General features: G+C 48.1%; 1 protein-coding gene across 1 annotated transcript in view; it reads right to left on the bottom strand.

The window, feature by feature from the left end:
- INSC (INSC spindle orientation adaptor protein) overlaps positions 1–16,079 on the bottom strand; it is a 129,514-nt gene that overhangs the window by 37,151 nt on the left and 76,284 nt on the right. The window contains exons 6-7 of the mRNA XM_047071821.1: positions 12,620–12,733; positions 6,795–6,920 (exon numbers count right to left, since the gene is read on the bottom strand). Of these exons, the coding sequence (XP_046927777.1) occupies positions 6,795–6,920; positions 12,620–12,733 (240 nt within the window). The remainder of the gene's footprint in view (positions 1–6,794; positions 6,921–12,619; positions 12,734–16,079) is intronic.

The raw sequence follows: 16,079 nt of genomic DNA, 5'->3' as shown, positions 1-16,079 counted from the left end.
TCTAGACAGCCCCCTTGCAGGGATGGGGAAGGTGACCGTGGCAGTCCCGACTCCTGTCTGTCTGTCACAGCACAGACAGCAGACCTGGAACCCTGGGGTTCTCTGCACTGTCCCAACCCGCTCCCAACTCAGTCAAAGACCCGGGGGTATGAGGGGTGGGGGAAGCTGATAAGCCTGGGTGGGTTGAGCCCCAGGTGGAGGGGCATCTGGGATCTCCATTCAGAAGTGTTCTCTTCCAACCCCCTCTCCAGCAGCTACTCGTAGGTAAAGAAGGGGCTGCAAGTTAAACTAAGCAAAGATTTCTTGCCCCACTCTCCCTACCCAACCTCACTGACACATTTATTAGAACTGACTCCATCCAGATAGGGTAGCTGCCTTGCCCTGGGGTCCACACACTTCACCCTTTTCAGCTAATGAGAGTGTGGAGGGGAGGCTGTAGCAAACGGAACCCATAGCTGGGACCAAAAGAATGGGGTTCAGTCCAGGCTCTGCCTCTCCACTGTCTCTATGCCTTTCAGCCTCAATGTTCCCCTCTGTACATTGGGCATAACCATCTCTCCCTGCCTTCCTTACATAGTGATTTTGAGATTCAAATAGGCAAAAGAAAAGAAAAACTGCTAACTTTTTTGGGCTAATATCACCTATTTATGACCACCTGCAACCCTGCGAGGAAAAAGCAGTGGAGAGAAAGTCCTTTGAAACAGCAGCAGGAGTAGCAAAACCTCTTCATCAGTCCCTTTGCACCCGCTCCCTCCTGCCAAGGGTCTCTGGGATTTCAGTAGCTGAATCCAGCACCCCCTGATTCCAGCCCAGACCTTCAGATGTCACGGCACCTCAATCCCGAGAAGCTGGCCCAGGAAACAGTGGAGGGGAAGGGAGCTCCATGGGGACAGACAGGAATTTTTCCCATTCCTCTGATGATTTTCTCCTTGGACTTGATATTGGGCCCTCATCCCTTCCCCCCTGCTCATCTTTAATTTCTCTCCATCTTTAATTTCTCCATTGATTTTCATTAAACTCTCCCTTTGGCTCCAGCACAGGGTGAACTTCTTATTTGAAAAAATACAACGAGGAAGGGGATGGGAATAAAAAGAAGCTCTTTTGAAAGCAAGATTGTGTCTGGTCTTAAGGCTGGAGGAAGCAATTACTAGAACTTTCTCAGAGGTTATCTGAGGCCATCTTAGCATTGGGCTTTGAGTGCCCCCCCTCACACCCCTTATGGCCCTGGACCCATAGGTCCCTGCCCTTCAGATTCCCAGTCTCTCTCTAGTCCCCAGCCCCCTCCAACCCCATCCTGTCCCCCTGGCCCTGTCCAACCCCAGCGCCTGCACCAACAATGCCCTGGCCATCCCCCTAACCACTCAGAACATCTGCCGGGACTGTTGTCAAATCCTCGGAACTCAGCCTCTTTGGGAGCAGGGTTTCTACAGATCAATCTGAAATGGTGGAGACAAATGGGCAGGGAAGCAAACACAGGCTGAGAGCTCCCTTGTGCAGGCGCCCCACTGAGCACCGCGCCCATGTTGTTGTATTGCACCATTGTATCCACATTGTTGTGCTGCATCATGGCAGCTCCATGAAGGAGGAGGTGTCCCCATGTTATAAAGAGGAAAGCAAGGTTGCTCCCCAGCCCCCTATCTGGCTCCCCAAGCCCTACGGTCCTCCCCCTTGGTAAGCCAGTCCACCTTCCCTGTTCAGTCCTGCAGGAAGGCTGCCTTGACCAGTCCAGGCAGGCTCGGTCATTTGGCCACCCAGCCTGAGGAGGGTCCCTCTGCTCTTATTGGGGTGTGTATGGCTCTAGGGCCTTCACTCCCTCCTGGGCCCTTGTTTTCTTCCTCCAGTCTTCTCCAAGGTGGGGTTTAGAGAACACTGTCTCTCCTTCTGGGCCCCAGAGGTCACTGAACATAGAGCTCCTGAAAGACACCCAGCCCCACCACCGACTGGCCAGCTGTGGAGTCTCTCTGCCTTTACTGAGGCCACTTTCCCTTGGCCTCCCTCGGAGCTCCTCCTTGGCCCTCTGAGCCCAGCTCTATGGCCTCCTTGCGGCTGCCTTCACCAGCATCCCATGCAGTGGTTGTGCCGTCAGCCTGTGGCCTCTGACAGCCATGGGACAGCCCTTTCCACTGTCTAAACTTCTGGGCTTCTCCCCAGCCACCCTGGGAGATGCTGGGTGTGCGGTGGCCAGGATGAACCAGACCTCTGAAAAAAGGATAGATTCTTGAAAGACCCTTCAGATACCTCTGGAGCAGCCTTTACTGTATCTCTGATATTTCACCCCTCCAGCCCTGTTGGAATGAGCCCTGCCCAAGCCAACACCCACGGCCTGGCTCCCTGGAAGCTATTCCCCTGCAGTCCCCACTTCAGAAGGGCCAGCTCTTCTCAAGGCAGCACAGTGTAAAGTACATGCTTTAAAACCAGCCAGACTTGGTTCTAAAGCTCTACGTTTATGAGCAGAGGGGACAAAGTTCCTGAATCTCAGGTTCCCCATCGGTAAAATGGAAAGGACGTGAGGACTTGAGCTCTGGCCCCACCAAGCTTCTCCATACTGTGCACCGGGTGGCGTCTTTGACCACGTCAACCCCTCCTCCTGCCATGTCAGTACCCCCCTGTCCACCGGACTGTAATCTTCCTCAGGCCACTGATTTTCTAAACCCCAGTGATCAGCCTTGCACCTGCCATAATCGTAATAGCTACCATTTGTCAGTGTCTATCTATCCTCCTCTGACAGTGCTAGGAGGTAGAATTCATCATGCCCATTTAACTGAGGAGACTGTACCTCCGGAAAGGTGAGTAAATTCCTCAGGGAAATGTAGCACAAGCTCCTAGGTGGAGAAGGCTGGGTTCCAAACCAGGAGAGCCTGACTATCAAAGGCCGTGGTTTCCCCACTGCCCTGGGCTGCTTCTCGGTGGATGTGCCATGAGGGAGTGGATGAGTAGCATGATTGGTGGGCGATGGACTGAGTGAATGAATGAGTGAGTGAATGGATGACCGGATGGCGGAAGGAATGAGGAAGCGGATGCCGAAGTGACTCCACAGAGTGAATAAATGAATCCACGATTGAATCTAGGACCACACAAGATCCCCAAGCCAGGCAGAGCTCAGGCATCACGCGGCAGAGTGCCTGGTGCCCTGGCTAGACCCACACTTCTGACAGTGAGGTCTGTGCATGATTTAATGGACCCCTTCAGGGTTGGAGGGAATTGGGGGTGGGGTGGGGGGGAAAGCCACATGACAAAGATGAATTTCACCAAATCCAGCACATTTCTCACTGCCAATTAATTAGGTGGCCTCAGTGAGGAGCTCAGGCCAGTAAATCAGCCGAAGGCTGAAACTTTGACATTATCTGGCTAGTGCATGAATTGGGCCTTGTGAGTGGGTAGCTGGCAACAGCCCCGGGCACCACACCCCCCATCCCGTCTTTGCCTCACTGGTCATGCTGGGGTTTCTACAGTCCAGCCTGTCTCTAGGCTTCTCCCCCTTCCCCCCTAGACACTAACAACAGCCGGCCTCACTGGAGCCTCTGAGGCCAGCGCTCAGCAGCCCAAACCACACAGGGCAGGTGTTGGCAGGACCTGGGGGAGGGGGCGTGGCAGGGGTGAGAGAGGCCCTGGCCCTTCCTGGGTCTAGAACTTCTCGTAATTTTGGAAGCAGCATGATAGGAGGAAAAGAAGGTGGAAATCGGGCTCAACATGTCAGATTTGAGTCCTGGGTCTGCATAATGGTTCACAGCGCAGGCTGGCTCTGGCTGGGCAGAACTGCCATTACAATTACAAGGCTGCTAGACCAATGTTTAGCTGTGTGCTCTTGGGCAAGGTGCTTCACTTCTCCAAGTCTCCCATCCTTCTAGCAACAGGGAGGATAATCACAGCACCAGAGGAGTAACCATCATCCAACACAATGGAAGGGGGGGCTGAGCAAAGTGCCCACCCAAAGCAAGTATGTATGTTAGTTATTGTCACGATGTGCTCATTACCTGTTAGGACCAGGGTCAATGAACGTTTTCTGCCGAGGGCCAGACAGTCAATGTTTTTGGCTTTGTGGGGCTGTATGGTCTCTTGCAATTACTCAATTCTGCTGCTGTGGCACAAAAGTAGACAGTCAACAGCTACGTGAGTGAGCATGCCAGTTCCATTAAAATTTCATGGGTCAAAAACTGTAAATGTGAATTTCGCATAATTTTCATGTGGCACAAAATGTTATTCTTCTGATTTCTTTTTTAACTATTTAAAAACAGAAGAAAAAAAACCATTCTGAGCTCATGGCTGTCTCAAAACAGGCCACGGGCTGAATTTGACCCACGGGCCACGACTTGCCGCCCCCTTGCACTAGAATGGCAGCTCCATGAGGACAAGGGGGGTTGTCTGTTCTGTTCACTGCTAAACTCCCAGGACCTAAAACAGTGCCTGGCGAAGAGCAGTAGATAAATATTTGCTAAAAGAATGAATTATAAGCTGTGTATTTCTGTGCGACAAGTCATTTCCGCTCTCCAGGTCTCCGCTTCCTCATCTGTGCAAAGGGGACGCTTGCACACGCAGGCAAGCATCAAATGTAATTAGGAGGCCTGTGGAGCCACCAGGCAAGCTCAACGGCGGTACAGTGTAGGCGCTGTTCTGACCACCAGGGGGCTCTTCTCAGGCCGACCTCATCCCCCCTCTGCCTGGCAAAGAGGTGTTTCAGGAATGTCTGTGTATAGAAAGTAAGCTGCCAGGGAAGAGGGGAGTGCCCAGTTAGGACTACCTTCTCCTGTGCCAGTTGGGGGTGGGGGCTGCTTAGCACATTGGCCAGGAGCAGCGAGGCGACCTTGATTTAGCTGCGGGGGCTTTTAGGCACTCTGAGAGTATCTAGTGAACCAGGGAAGAGGTGAGGTTGACTGGGCATTAGACTCAGGCAGATGGGGTCCAAATTCTGGCTCTAGAATGTACTTTGTGACCTTAGACAAGTTACTTAAACTGCCTGAGGCTCAGTTTCCTTGCCTTTAAGATGGAGACATAAAGAGGGGCGCCTGGGTGGCTCAGTCGGTTAAGTGTCCGACTTCAGCTCAGGTCACGATCTCGCGGTCCGTGAGTTCGAGCCCCGCGTCGGGCTCTGGGCTGATGGCTCAGAGCCTGGAGCCTGCTTCCGATTCTGTGTCTCCCTCTCTCTCTGCCCCTCCCCCGTTCATGCTCTGTCTCTCTCTGTCCCAAAAATAAATAAACGTTAAAAAATAAAATTAAAAAAAAAAAAAAGATGGAGACATAAAGAGAGCTCACCTCACAGGGTTCTAGTGAGTTAAAAAGGGATGTGTGTTGGGGGCTAGATCAGCACAGGCCAGGGCAGCCCCTGCAAAGATGCATTCGTGCCTTCTAGCTTTGGAGCAGCAGCAGGAAGGTGGAAGGAAAAATATCCTCCAGACTTCCCAGCTGCACAGGTTTTTAGCTCTAAACAAACAAAAAAAAAGTCCTGCTGGTTTTCTTCCCTGGATTAAAAATTTCCTGCTGCTCTGCAAACTCTCTGAAGCCAAGAAATCCACGGCTTTTGGAGGACTGGTGATTTAAGACCCTTCTATTTTTTCCCTCCTGTTCTTCCCAGTAACCAGCAGGAAAAGAAGATGAAAAACAAAACCAGTCTGGCCATGTTTCCACTACCCAAGGAAGAAGATTTTGTGGGAGAAGAGAAGATTATTCAGCACGGAAAGCTGGAGGTGCCCAATGCATTTACTTCCTGGAGCCCGCCTGTTTTGTCACTGCCCCCTTTCCCGTTCCGCTATTTGAGCACACATACACAAAGGCTTCCACCCCTGCAGGAAGGGGTGCTCTGCCCAGGGGGGTGGTGCTAGCTCTTCCACCATCTTGCTTTATGACCTCAGATGAATTACTTCCCCATTTTGATCCACAGCCTTCTCATCTGTAAAATGAGCCAAGTCCCCATCTATCCTCCACCCTCAGCTAAAAGCATCTCTGAGTCCATGATCCTACAACACTGTCCCATAACCTGAGTAGATTTGGAAAGAGGCAGGTGGAAAGTGAGACGACCCTCTGACTAGGAGTCCAGACCAAAGTGAAGACGCTGGGGGTGGGGGGTAGGTTTTCTGGGAGCTGGGACCAGACTGTGGGACAGAGGTACAGAGGAAGGGGAGCATTTTGCTTGCCCCATCCCAATACAGACCAGACTCAAGGTACCCCCCATCTCAGCCCCACAACCTGGAGAGAGTGGGGAAGGGGGTGGTAGCTAGAATTAGTCACATCGCCCTAGGTTGGCCAGGGGCTGAGGCACCTAGGTCTACCAGATCACTACCTTCCCTCTGGCCCCACTCATCCCGTGCCATGTTGACCCAACATACACTTGGACTTAGGCTTCAATTTCCCTTACCTAATCCCTCTGTCTTGGTTGAGCCCCACTTGCTTGCCCGGGCCAATGTCCGTCCTTCTCTTGCCCACTCTGTTCCCCAGGCAGCAGGATCCTCCTCCTTCACTGGGGCCATGAGTGAAAGACCAACAGCCCTGAACTTTGACACCACTCCACACCCTACCTGCCTGCCTCCTGCTGTGTTCTGCTCACTGGACCATTGGCCTCTCTACCCAGGAAGTGCTGAGTGCCCCTCTGGGCCCTGCCCTTCCTGGCCAAATTCCTCAATCCCTTTCCTTTCATCAACTTCCATAGTCAAAATCCCAGCAGCCTCACTAGAGCAATACCTGGGAAAAATATGTTCTTAGAGGAAGAAGCCCAGGTGGTCACCACATCTGTCAGGCCCCGCCCACTACCCACCTGACTCAGAGACCTTGAGCCCCACCCAGCCAGCCAGCTGTTCTCTTACCTTCTCCAGCTGGTGGACACCCTCTTCCACACAGCAGATGGAGGCCAGCGTGCGGAGCGCCTGGGGGTACAAGCACCGGAAACTATCCTGCCGGCAGACTTTGAAGAGGGCTACGACACCACCCTCCTGCCGAGAAAAAGAAAATGTCACTTCACCTCCCTGTGTCACCTTTCCTGGGGTTGACTCAAGAATAATTGTCATCCCTCACTCAGCTGATATGCTTTTGGGCCTTTAGGGCAGCAGAATATGCCAACCCCAAACACATCACTTTGCCGTAAAGATTATTTTGAGCTGAAGGCAACTGAGAAGAAGCAGATATCAGAGGTCTCTGCCCTCCTCCTATTTGCCAGAAGGAGGACATAAATTTACAGAGATATCCCCCTTTCCCTTTCTATTAGGAAGGACAAAAGTTAATCACCAGAGATAACTTTAGACCCTTACAGCCTGGAGATGCCATCAGGGGAATCCTCATAACAAACTTTACCTACCATCCTTCATCTATCACCAGTTTTCCATAGATTTGCCTTCCTACAACTTGCCACTCTTAGAGACTCAACGTGCTCTTCAGGTTGCCTGTTATCTGTTTTTTTAGTTCTCTAAAAATGTATTGTTCTCTTGCTAAGAGGCTGTATAAGTTCAAGTTCTAACCAAGCCTCTGAGTCACTCATCTCTGAGTGTTCCCATGTGTAATCGTGATGCATATGCTAATAAACTTTTGCTTGTTTTTCTCTTGTTAAGAGAAAATCGTCAGCCCGATTTATAGGGCACCAGAGAACCTAAGAAGATGGTAGAAAAAAAAGAATTCTTCCTCACCTAAACTACACACACACACACACACGCACACACGCACACGCGCGCGCGCGCGCACACACACACACACACACACACTTCCATGCTCAAATGCATACTGCAATGAAATGCCACCTCCAAAAGTAATGTCACCCTTGATGGTCCAAACTGGAAAGAGGACTGTCCAAATGCTTCTGGGGCTGTGGTGCCAGGGGCTAGGGCAGACATATTTGTGAGGGCCAGCCTCAACACCAGTCAACACTGTTTCCACATACCTGGCAACTCCCTCTCAGCAGCCTGTCACAGAACAAGCCTGGAGTCCTCAGAAATAGGTTCTAGAAGCAAGTCTGAGGCAAGTGAAGGGAACTGAAGCCTAGTGCCCTGTGCAGGCTCTCCCTCTGCCAGAAAACACCATTACTTCTCAGATCCTTCCAACCACCATGGCAGGCACTCAAAAAAGGACTTTTATTTATATCAATACTAGAATTTATACTCATTTTGTGAGGGAAAAAAAAAGCAAGCCAGATGGGTGAAATCATTCACCCAAATCTACATCATCCATGTTTTCCCTTCTTTACTCTAGTTTGCAAGAAAAAAAAAAACACAAAAAAAAAACCTTCAGCAACAAACACCCTAGCTGAGTGTGAGCGCGTACTTGTTTTGTGACAGCTGGGCATGGAAACACCTTTAACTTGTGGAACTTCACCACAGTCTGGGAGGACTTCTGGGAAGAATCCAGGGGTAAGGTGAGGCACTCATCCTAACTGGCCATATTTATTCTATAGAAATCACTGGAACCACCATGGCTCTTAGATCCCAAAGCAGATTCACCAGGCGCCCAGCAAACCTGTGGCAACACCACCGTAGATGTCCAGAGCAGGAGAAGTTGGACACCCTACATTTGGCTTTGCCCTGTTTCCTCCATCATCCCCTTCCCCGAGGCCTGCAAGGGTGCCTGGGGATGGCAGCAGTAAAGAACTTGTGAAGATTGATCTGAACTTGGCCCTGAGGGCACTCGCCTTTAACCTCACCACCCCTGGCTCTAACTAAACCCGTTACACTCTGTTCTCCAAACTGAAAAAAATGTAAGAACCTGAGTCCAGCAAAATATCATCCACTGTCAGATTTCTGAGAACTCTTTCAACAAAAAATGTACCGAGCACCAGGCACTGTTTCATGTTCTGGGGGCGCAGCTGTGACTGACAGCGCAGATAATGAATGAGCAACTAGAAGAAGCCACAGCGATGACTTCTAGGGCCCAGCACAGACTCGCTGCAACAAGTCCTCCCAAATCTGTCCTTCCCAGCGTCCCACCAAGATCAGCCTGGCAGCCTTCTTCATTCTAAGAGTTTTGCTGCTTATCACTGCAGGCACCAAGATGAGTTCGTAAATTCTGACATTTTACAATCAGCTGAGAGCGTTCTTTAACTTCCGGATTCCTACTTCCTGTTGGGGTGGTTCATTTGGTGGGAAACGGGCATATCATATATGGCTGATAAATTCATCCACGCAGCCAAAAACTATTCATGGTGCAGTATATGTCAGACGCTGGGCTAAGCACTGAGCAAGACTGCCTTGGTCCATATTGAACTCAGGCTCTGGCAGCCAAGGAGTCATGGGGGCTGTGGAAGGGTCAAAGAGAATCACTCTGACGTTAAACACACATCACTCCTCTGATGAAGATATAATCTATTGTGCAGCAAGACACTTACCCCCTCTGACTTCCTGCTTCACCATCCTTTATCCCTGTCTTCCTACTTTCTCATGGTCTCTGGGACATCTGATGAGGGTTCCACATAAAGACCTTACTCAGAGTCACTAATTAAAATCAAATTAGTGTTTAAGGTAAGAAGAAACAGAAGTCCTAAGTTCTCCCCAGCCAGCCTGGCTGGTTATTATTGACCTCCCTCCAGATATAAGTTATTTATACACATATATGTGCTTATGTATGTAGGTACATTTATATATGTGTGTTCACATATGTATGTTTATATTTTTATGTGTGTGTTTATATTTAATCATATAAAGTATAAAATATTTATATGTATGATGATAGAGATGGTAAGTGACAGATAGATACATTGATAGATACGATAGATAGATGGACAGGTAGGTAGGTATTTACATCTGGAGCAGACAACAAAGAAATGGCACCAAAGAATGCCAGACTGAGAGCCAGGATCAATGTGGCAGCCTTCCTTTGGCTGGGGAGGCACTGAACTCAGCATAACTATATTTAAGCCTCAGTACCCATTTGCATTGGGTTCTCATTACACTGTTTGCCAAGCCTGTGGAAAATAGCTTTCTTTGCATTTTTAGCTACTGGGAAATCTCAAGGGAAGAAATGCTGAATCCAGACTGAGGGGATTCTGGTTCAAATCCTGACTTTGCTGCGGGTTAACTTCGGCACAAAACAGGGTCATGGCAGCTACACAACCAAGCTGTTGGGGGAACAACTGAGTTCATGTATGTGAGAGGGCCTCACCCAGGTGAGGGTCAGTCTATGGAAAGCTTCCTGGTTAGAAGAATGTCTCAAACCTTCATAAAAGGTATCCCAAGGGTTGGAATACATGGAAGGGAGAGGACGAAGGAGGCTCCAGAGGAAGGTACATGGAATAGTTGTGTGGACCACCCTGAAAACCCCTCAAGGACCCAAGAACAGCACTCGTCTTAGAGTAGAGCTGGGAATCGCCTGAGCTAGCAGAATTGCACTGTTGGCTAGAGCTTGTTTAATTTTATAGAAAGCTATGGGCTCAAAGCCAATGAGTATAATGGTATCTATTATTCAGACAGACTTGGGATAAGCTGTCATAAAGCTGAGGAGGCTACTTGTGGGATGTAGGCTAGTGATGGGGGAAATAATAGAAGAGCAGGATAATTGTGACATAGCACAAGGGAGTTTGCTCTGCTCTGCGCTCAAGAAGGGATGGGGCTTACTACTACCATCACAGGGAGGGCTGGGCTTGTTCTTTGGTCTTCAAAGGAACCCAAGAGGCTGAGAAGGCAGACCTCAGACAGATGAAGGGCCCAAAGACAGACCACACTGGGCCCTGAGGAGGTAGGTGGGGCAGGCCACTTCGAGGCCCAGATTTGCTCCAAATTTGTCACAGTGTTGGGCACACTACCTGAGCATCAACAGTGAGGATGCTGTGTAGAGTGCACCAGGGGCTCCCAGCTCCTGTGTCACTGTCAGGACTAGAAACTCAGACATGGTGACTCCACTGGAGGAACCAGTCTCACCCTCTTCCGGGCTGGGAAGATGGGAGTCATCACTGAATCTTCTCTTTGCTTCAGCCTTCTGTCTACTCTCTCCCAAGGACTCGAGACACAAGAAGATTGAGATGAAGATTCTGGAGGCAGAACATCTAGTTAAAATCCCAGATCTGCACTTAATGTGCATGACCTCGGACAAGTTATTTACCTTCTCTCTGATCCTCTGTTCCCTCATCTCAAAAATGGGAATTATAATTACACATCATCAGATCACTGAGAGGATCAGATGGGATAATGAATGAAAAGCTTAGCACAATGCTTGGAGAGAAGGAAGGATGCAGAAAATAACAAAGGTTGTAGAAGGCAGAGAGAAGGGCAGAGGAAGGAACAGGAGAAGAAGGAGAAAGAGGAGGAGGGTTGCTAAGAGGCAGTTCAGAATAGTGAGCAAGAGCATAGCCTTTGCTGCCAAGCAGGCAGTTTCAAATTCCAGTTCCCTCACTTACTAGCTGTGTGACTTTTAAAGCTCCCTAGCGATTCTAACATGCATCAGGATTGAGAACTTCTGAGTCACTCTTTGGCCCAAGAATCTAAAGGGCCAGGATGAAACCAGAAGTCACCACTGTGGGCTTTGGGACCATGAGCTCTGAAGTAAATAAACTTGGGCTCTAATTCTGACTCCACTCTTGATCAGTTGTGTGAACTTGAGTAAGTCCCTTAAACCATTTCCTCAATTATGGATGAGAACAACTTGATACCAACTTCCTAGGATGGTTTTGTGATTTAAAGCAAATAATGTCTGAACGGCATTAAGCACAGTGGATGGCAAGACAGCAACGCTCAAATGTTACCTGTTGCGGTTATATGCGACTTACTGCTCCCCTAAGCAGGGTTGACAAGCATTTACCCTCCTCTTCCAGATTTCTTTTTTTTTTCAATATATGAAGTTTATTGTCAAATTGTTTTCCATACTCCTCTTCCAGATTTCTTTAAGGGCTTAGGTGAGTGAGTCTGAGAGTGGCCATGCCTCATGACTACCTGTAGCGCTCGTTAAAATGTGGATTCTCAGGTCTCATCCCAGGACTTCAGTAAATTTAAGTGGGGGCAAAAGGATCTGTGTTTTCCAAAATCCCCTGAGGGATTGTGAGACAGAGGCAAGACTGGGGACCACTGAACCACAGCATCTTCCTATGGCTGGCATCATACATCTCCTGAAAGACATAACTTTGTGTCCAATTAGATCACTAGTTCTATCTCCATGGCAATGTCATTTCTCAAGTTAAAAAAAAAAATGAGCAAAAATGAAATAGAAGACCCTGGTGAGAGCCTAGGATCATCAATTGCCTGTATTTACCCTAAGTGTCTGCACACCAAGCGTAAGGGCAAATTACCCACGAAGCTGGTGAATTAGAACTCCCATTGTAATTGATGAAAACCACTGTTACCCTCAATTTTGTCTTCTCATGTGGTACTGCAGTGGCTGCAGGTATTTGGGGGATTCATCAAGAACCTGAGTTGGGGGATATGTTTTGTTTGGGTTTGGTGAGATATGTAGAGATGAGAAAGGAGGGTTGATATACCTAACGGATACCACATTAAGAGGAGTATAGGGATGAGACCCTGGGGGCACTGCTTTCTTCTCAAGAGGGAGCTGAAATCAGAGGGTCTAACCACTATTAAAGATGGAGACACCAAGGCCTTAAGAGGTGACGTGACTCTTTCAAGATCATACAGCCAACAACTTCTGGAGCCAGCTATTCCCACCAAACTAGCTCCCTCCCACTCTCCCCAAGCCTGTCACTTTGGCCTCTAACCGTGAAGCTCACCTTGGCGATGATGCGGCACAAGGGAGCCCCCTCCTGGGTCAGGCTGAACAGGTTCCCTGTGGTGGATTCTGTGGTGTAGATATTGTCTGAGGCATTGATTTTTCTCACCAGTGCCTAGGAAAAGATAGCAAAGTCTGATGGTTACTCACTTCATCTATCCTCCACTAATCTTCCTTAATGGAATACCAATGGATCCACGCTCCTAAAAGCCCCCTAGAAATTATAATCCTGCCCCATTCACAGTCCCAGTATGGGGGTGGTGAGGTTCTAGCTTTGGGAAAGACATGAGCCTGTATGAGGTCTGAACTACATTTCAGAAATAGGGGATAATTTCAAACCCCTGGGGCATCGACAACAAATGTGCCCCGTTCCAATCGACAGAAAATCAGCTCTCAGTACTGATGGTCTCAGCAAGTACTGCTTTGTTGTTCTCCTGGCTTCGAATGAAGACAGAAACCAGCAGTTAAATTCAACCCTAAAGTTGAAAACCAAGGGGTTGCTACTGCTATGGCCAAAGAATTGGTTTGTTTGGGATGACTGATAGCCAACGGGTGGGTATCCAGCTGGGTAATGGGTTCGGGGGTTGAGTCAAGAGAAGTAGCCTCCAACAAAACAAAACAAAACAAAACAAAACAAAACAAAACAGAGAGAAGTAGTCTACAGTAGCTTACTCCTTGGGAGGACATTTGCATTGTATAGCCAGGCCAAAATAGCAATACTGGGATTCCTGTCTAAGAGTGGGTAACTCGGGAATGTCACCCCGCTCCAAGCTGAGGGAACTAAGGTTTGTGGTAAGAAGGCTAGAAGTGACTGGACCTAGGACCCAGGGAGGACCAGGAAGAAAAGCAAATGGAAAATTCATCAACAAATGACACATAAAGATTAGTTTAGCTTATTTCTGGGAAAAAGCTTTTTCACGTATCTTGAAACTACTTCATAATCAGCCATTTGCTTTGAAGCATATGATTCATTGATTATAAATGATTCCTACCTGCTAATTAATTCTAGTTGCTGGAGTTTCTCCTGGGAGATGTGGAGACAGTGATTCGGAATACTTGCCCTGGGGGTGCTTCATGCAAGAAAGTCACACCTCCAGAGCTGGGGGCTCTGAGCAGTTGCTGTGTTACTTTAAAATATCAAAATGGGGGCGCCTGGGTGGCGCAGTCGGTTAAGCGTCCGACTTCAGCCAGGTCACGATCTCGCAGTCCGTGAGTTCGAGCCCCGCGTCAGGCTCTGGGCTGATGGCTCAGAGCCTGGAGCCTGTTTCCGATTCTGTGTCTCCCTCTCTCTCTGCCCCTCCCCCGTTCATGCTCTGTCTCTCTCTGTCCCAAAAATAATAAATAAACGTTGAAAAAAAAAAAAAAAAAAATATCAAAATGGATTTGTTTTTTAATTAAACCCACCGTTACGGGGAAAAAAAAACACTTAAAAGGAAATAGACTTGAGTTCTAGTGCCAGATTGCCTTTTTTAACACATTATGTTGATGAGGAAGTGTGCCTGAGGTTGAAAGCAGGGACTCTAGAGTCAAACTGCCCTGGGTGCAAATCCTGGTTCTGCCATGGTGTCCGGGTGCCCCAGAGCAAGGAATTCAGCCCTTCTGTGATTCAGTTTTCATCTGTGTAAAACAGGGTGGAATTTACAGCGTCTATCTCTTAAGGTGGCTATACCCATTTATTAAGGTAGCCAATATACAGGGGCTCCTGGGTGGCTAAGTCGGTTGAGTGTCGGACTTCAGCTCAGGTCAGGATCTCACAGTTCATGAGTTCAAGCCCAGCATTAGGCTCTGTGCTGACGGCTCAGAGCCTGGAGACTGCTTCAGATTCTATATCTCCCTCTCTCTCTGCCCCTCCCCTGTTCATGTTCTGTCTCTGTCTCTGTCTCTCAAAAATAAATAAACATTAAAAAAAATTTTTTTTAATAAAAGAAAAGGTAGCCAATATATAAATAAAGGACTTCTAAAGGTACTCGGCACATGGAAGCAAAATAAAGTTGTCAGCGGTTACCATTTTGTGATCTTGGGCAATAGAGAAAAAAAAAACCCTAGGCCTCAGTTTCCCCATTTGTAAAATGATTAAAATTAAGTGTGTTTAAGGCTCAAGGTAAATGACTCTCTTTTTCTCTTTATTCAAACTCATAAAATACTTCACACATACAATAAACTAATTCTCTACAGAGAGCAGTCTAAGATTAAGTGCGTATTTAATCAAGCAACATTAAATGTAAAAATTATTCCCTAAGGTTTGATAGATGCCTCTTATAAGATATTCAACAAAAGGTAAAATTAATAACCAAGATTTGTTACTGCAAGTCTCTGTAATGAACGTCCTTCTTAGAATCCTCCCCCATCATACCGTAAGCACTTACGTAAGTCATATTAATGCTCACATGAAAACACCGATTTCATATACTGGGGGCTTGTACCTAAATCATAATTACTCAGTGTTCCTGATTAGTGTTTGCACTTCAAGCAAATTAGCATGACGTTAAACAATTCAACCCAATGTCTTTTGCAATCATCTGCTAACACTAGACCATTTACGCCTGAGAATAATTTCTTGCTAATGTCTCTACGCACGTATACCGTAATTATGCCTCAGATTATCTCAGTGAATCAGCTCTCTGACAATGAAAAGTTGTAATCATCCTTTTCATGAAGATAAATTTGGAAAAATTTGAGATCAAAGGCCCCACTGAAATCGTCACAGTATGTCAGAGCTGAAGGACCCTCAGCAAGTCTTGTCCAACCCTCACTTCACTTGAGGAAACAGAGACATAAGAAATCTGACCAAGGTCAAGCATGTGATATGTGGTGGAGTTAGTTGGACCTGAAATCCTGTGAATCTGACTTCCTGTTTTCCAAGTTCAGTGAATCCATCTCCTTCAAAGTCGGCAGGACCTCACCTGGACCAGCAAAGATAGAAGTCTCAAGACAAGGAGAATATTTGGCCTCATTCGCAACTCTCACCAGATTGGAGAGTGGTTCTCCATCCTGGGTCCCGTTAGCATCTGCAGCTCTCCACCCTGGGGGAGCCAGAGCTCCTGCTGCAGGGGGCAGAGCTGACTGAGAGCCCCAGCTGCTGTCCCTCTGGACCCAGCCTTGTGTCCTTGTTGAGGCCATACCTCCCTGAGCTACTCCCAGCTGTGACAGAGCAGAGCAGGGGCACTACTGCAGCCCGTGGCCATTAGAGGGGACTCCTTTGGCCTGAAAGTTCCACGTCTCTTCCTATTCGAGTCTTCCTTCCACCTTTTATTTCTGTGTTCAGACCTGCAACATGGTTTTCCATGCCTGCCCCACTTCCTCCCTTTCATCCTTCACAGGCATCTATCGTATCCTATCTTGGTGTCAGCTTCAAACTAACACAGTCTCTAAAATCAAGATTTTTTTCAGGCAATCAAGGAGAAACTGAAGACGTGTCAAAAGTATGCTTCACCCTGTATCATAAGAAGAGTGGCAGAAAA

Source organism: Lynx rufus, unplaced genomic scaffold (assembly GCF_022079265.1).
Source record: "Lynx rufus isolate CCGP_SWC_20201006 ecotype Redwood Valley unplaced genomic scaffold, mLynRuf1.p SCAF_9, whole genome shotgun sequence".
Lineage (NCBI taxonomy): Eukaryota > Metazoa > Chordata > Mammalia > Carnivora > Felidae > Lynx > Lynx rufus.
Note: the sequence above shows the minus strand (reverse complement) of the source record. Positions and strands in the feature narration are given on the sequence as shown.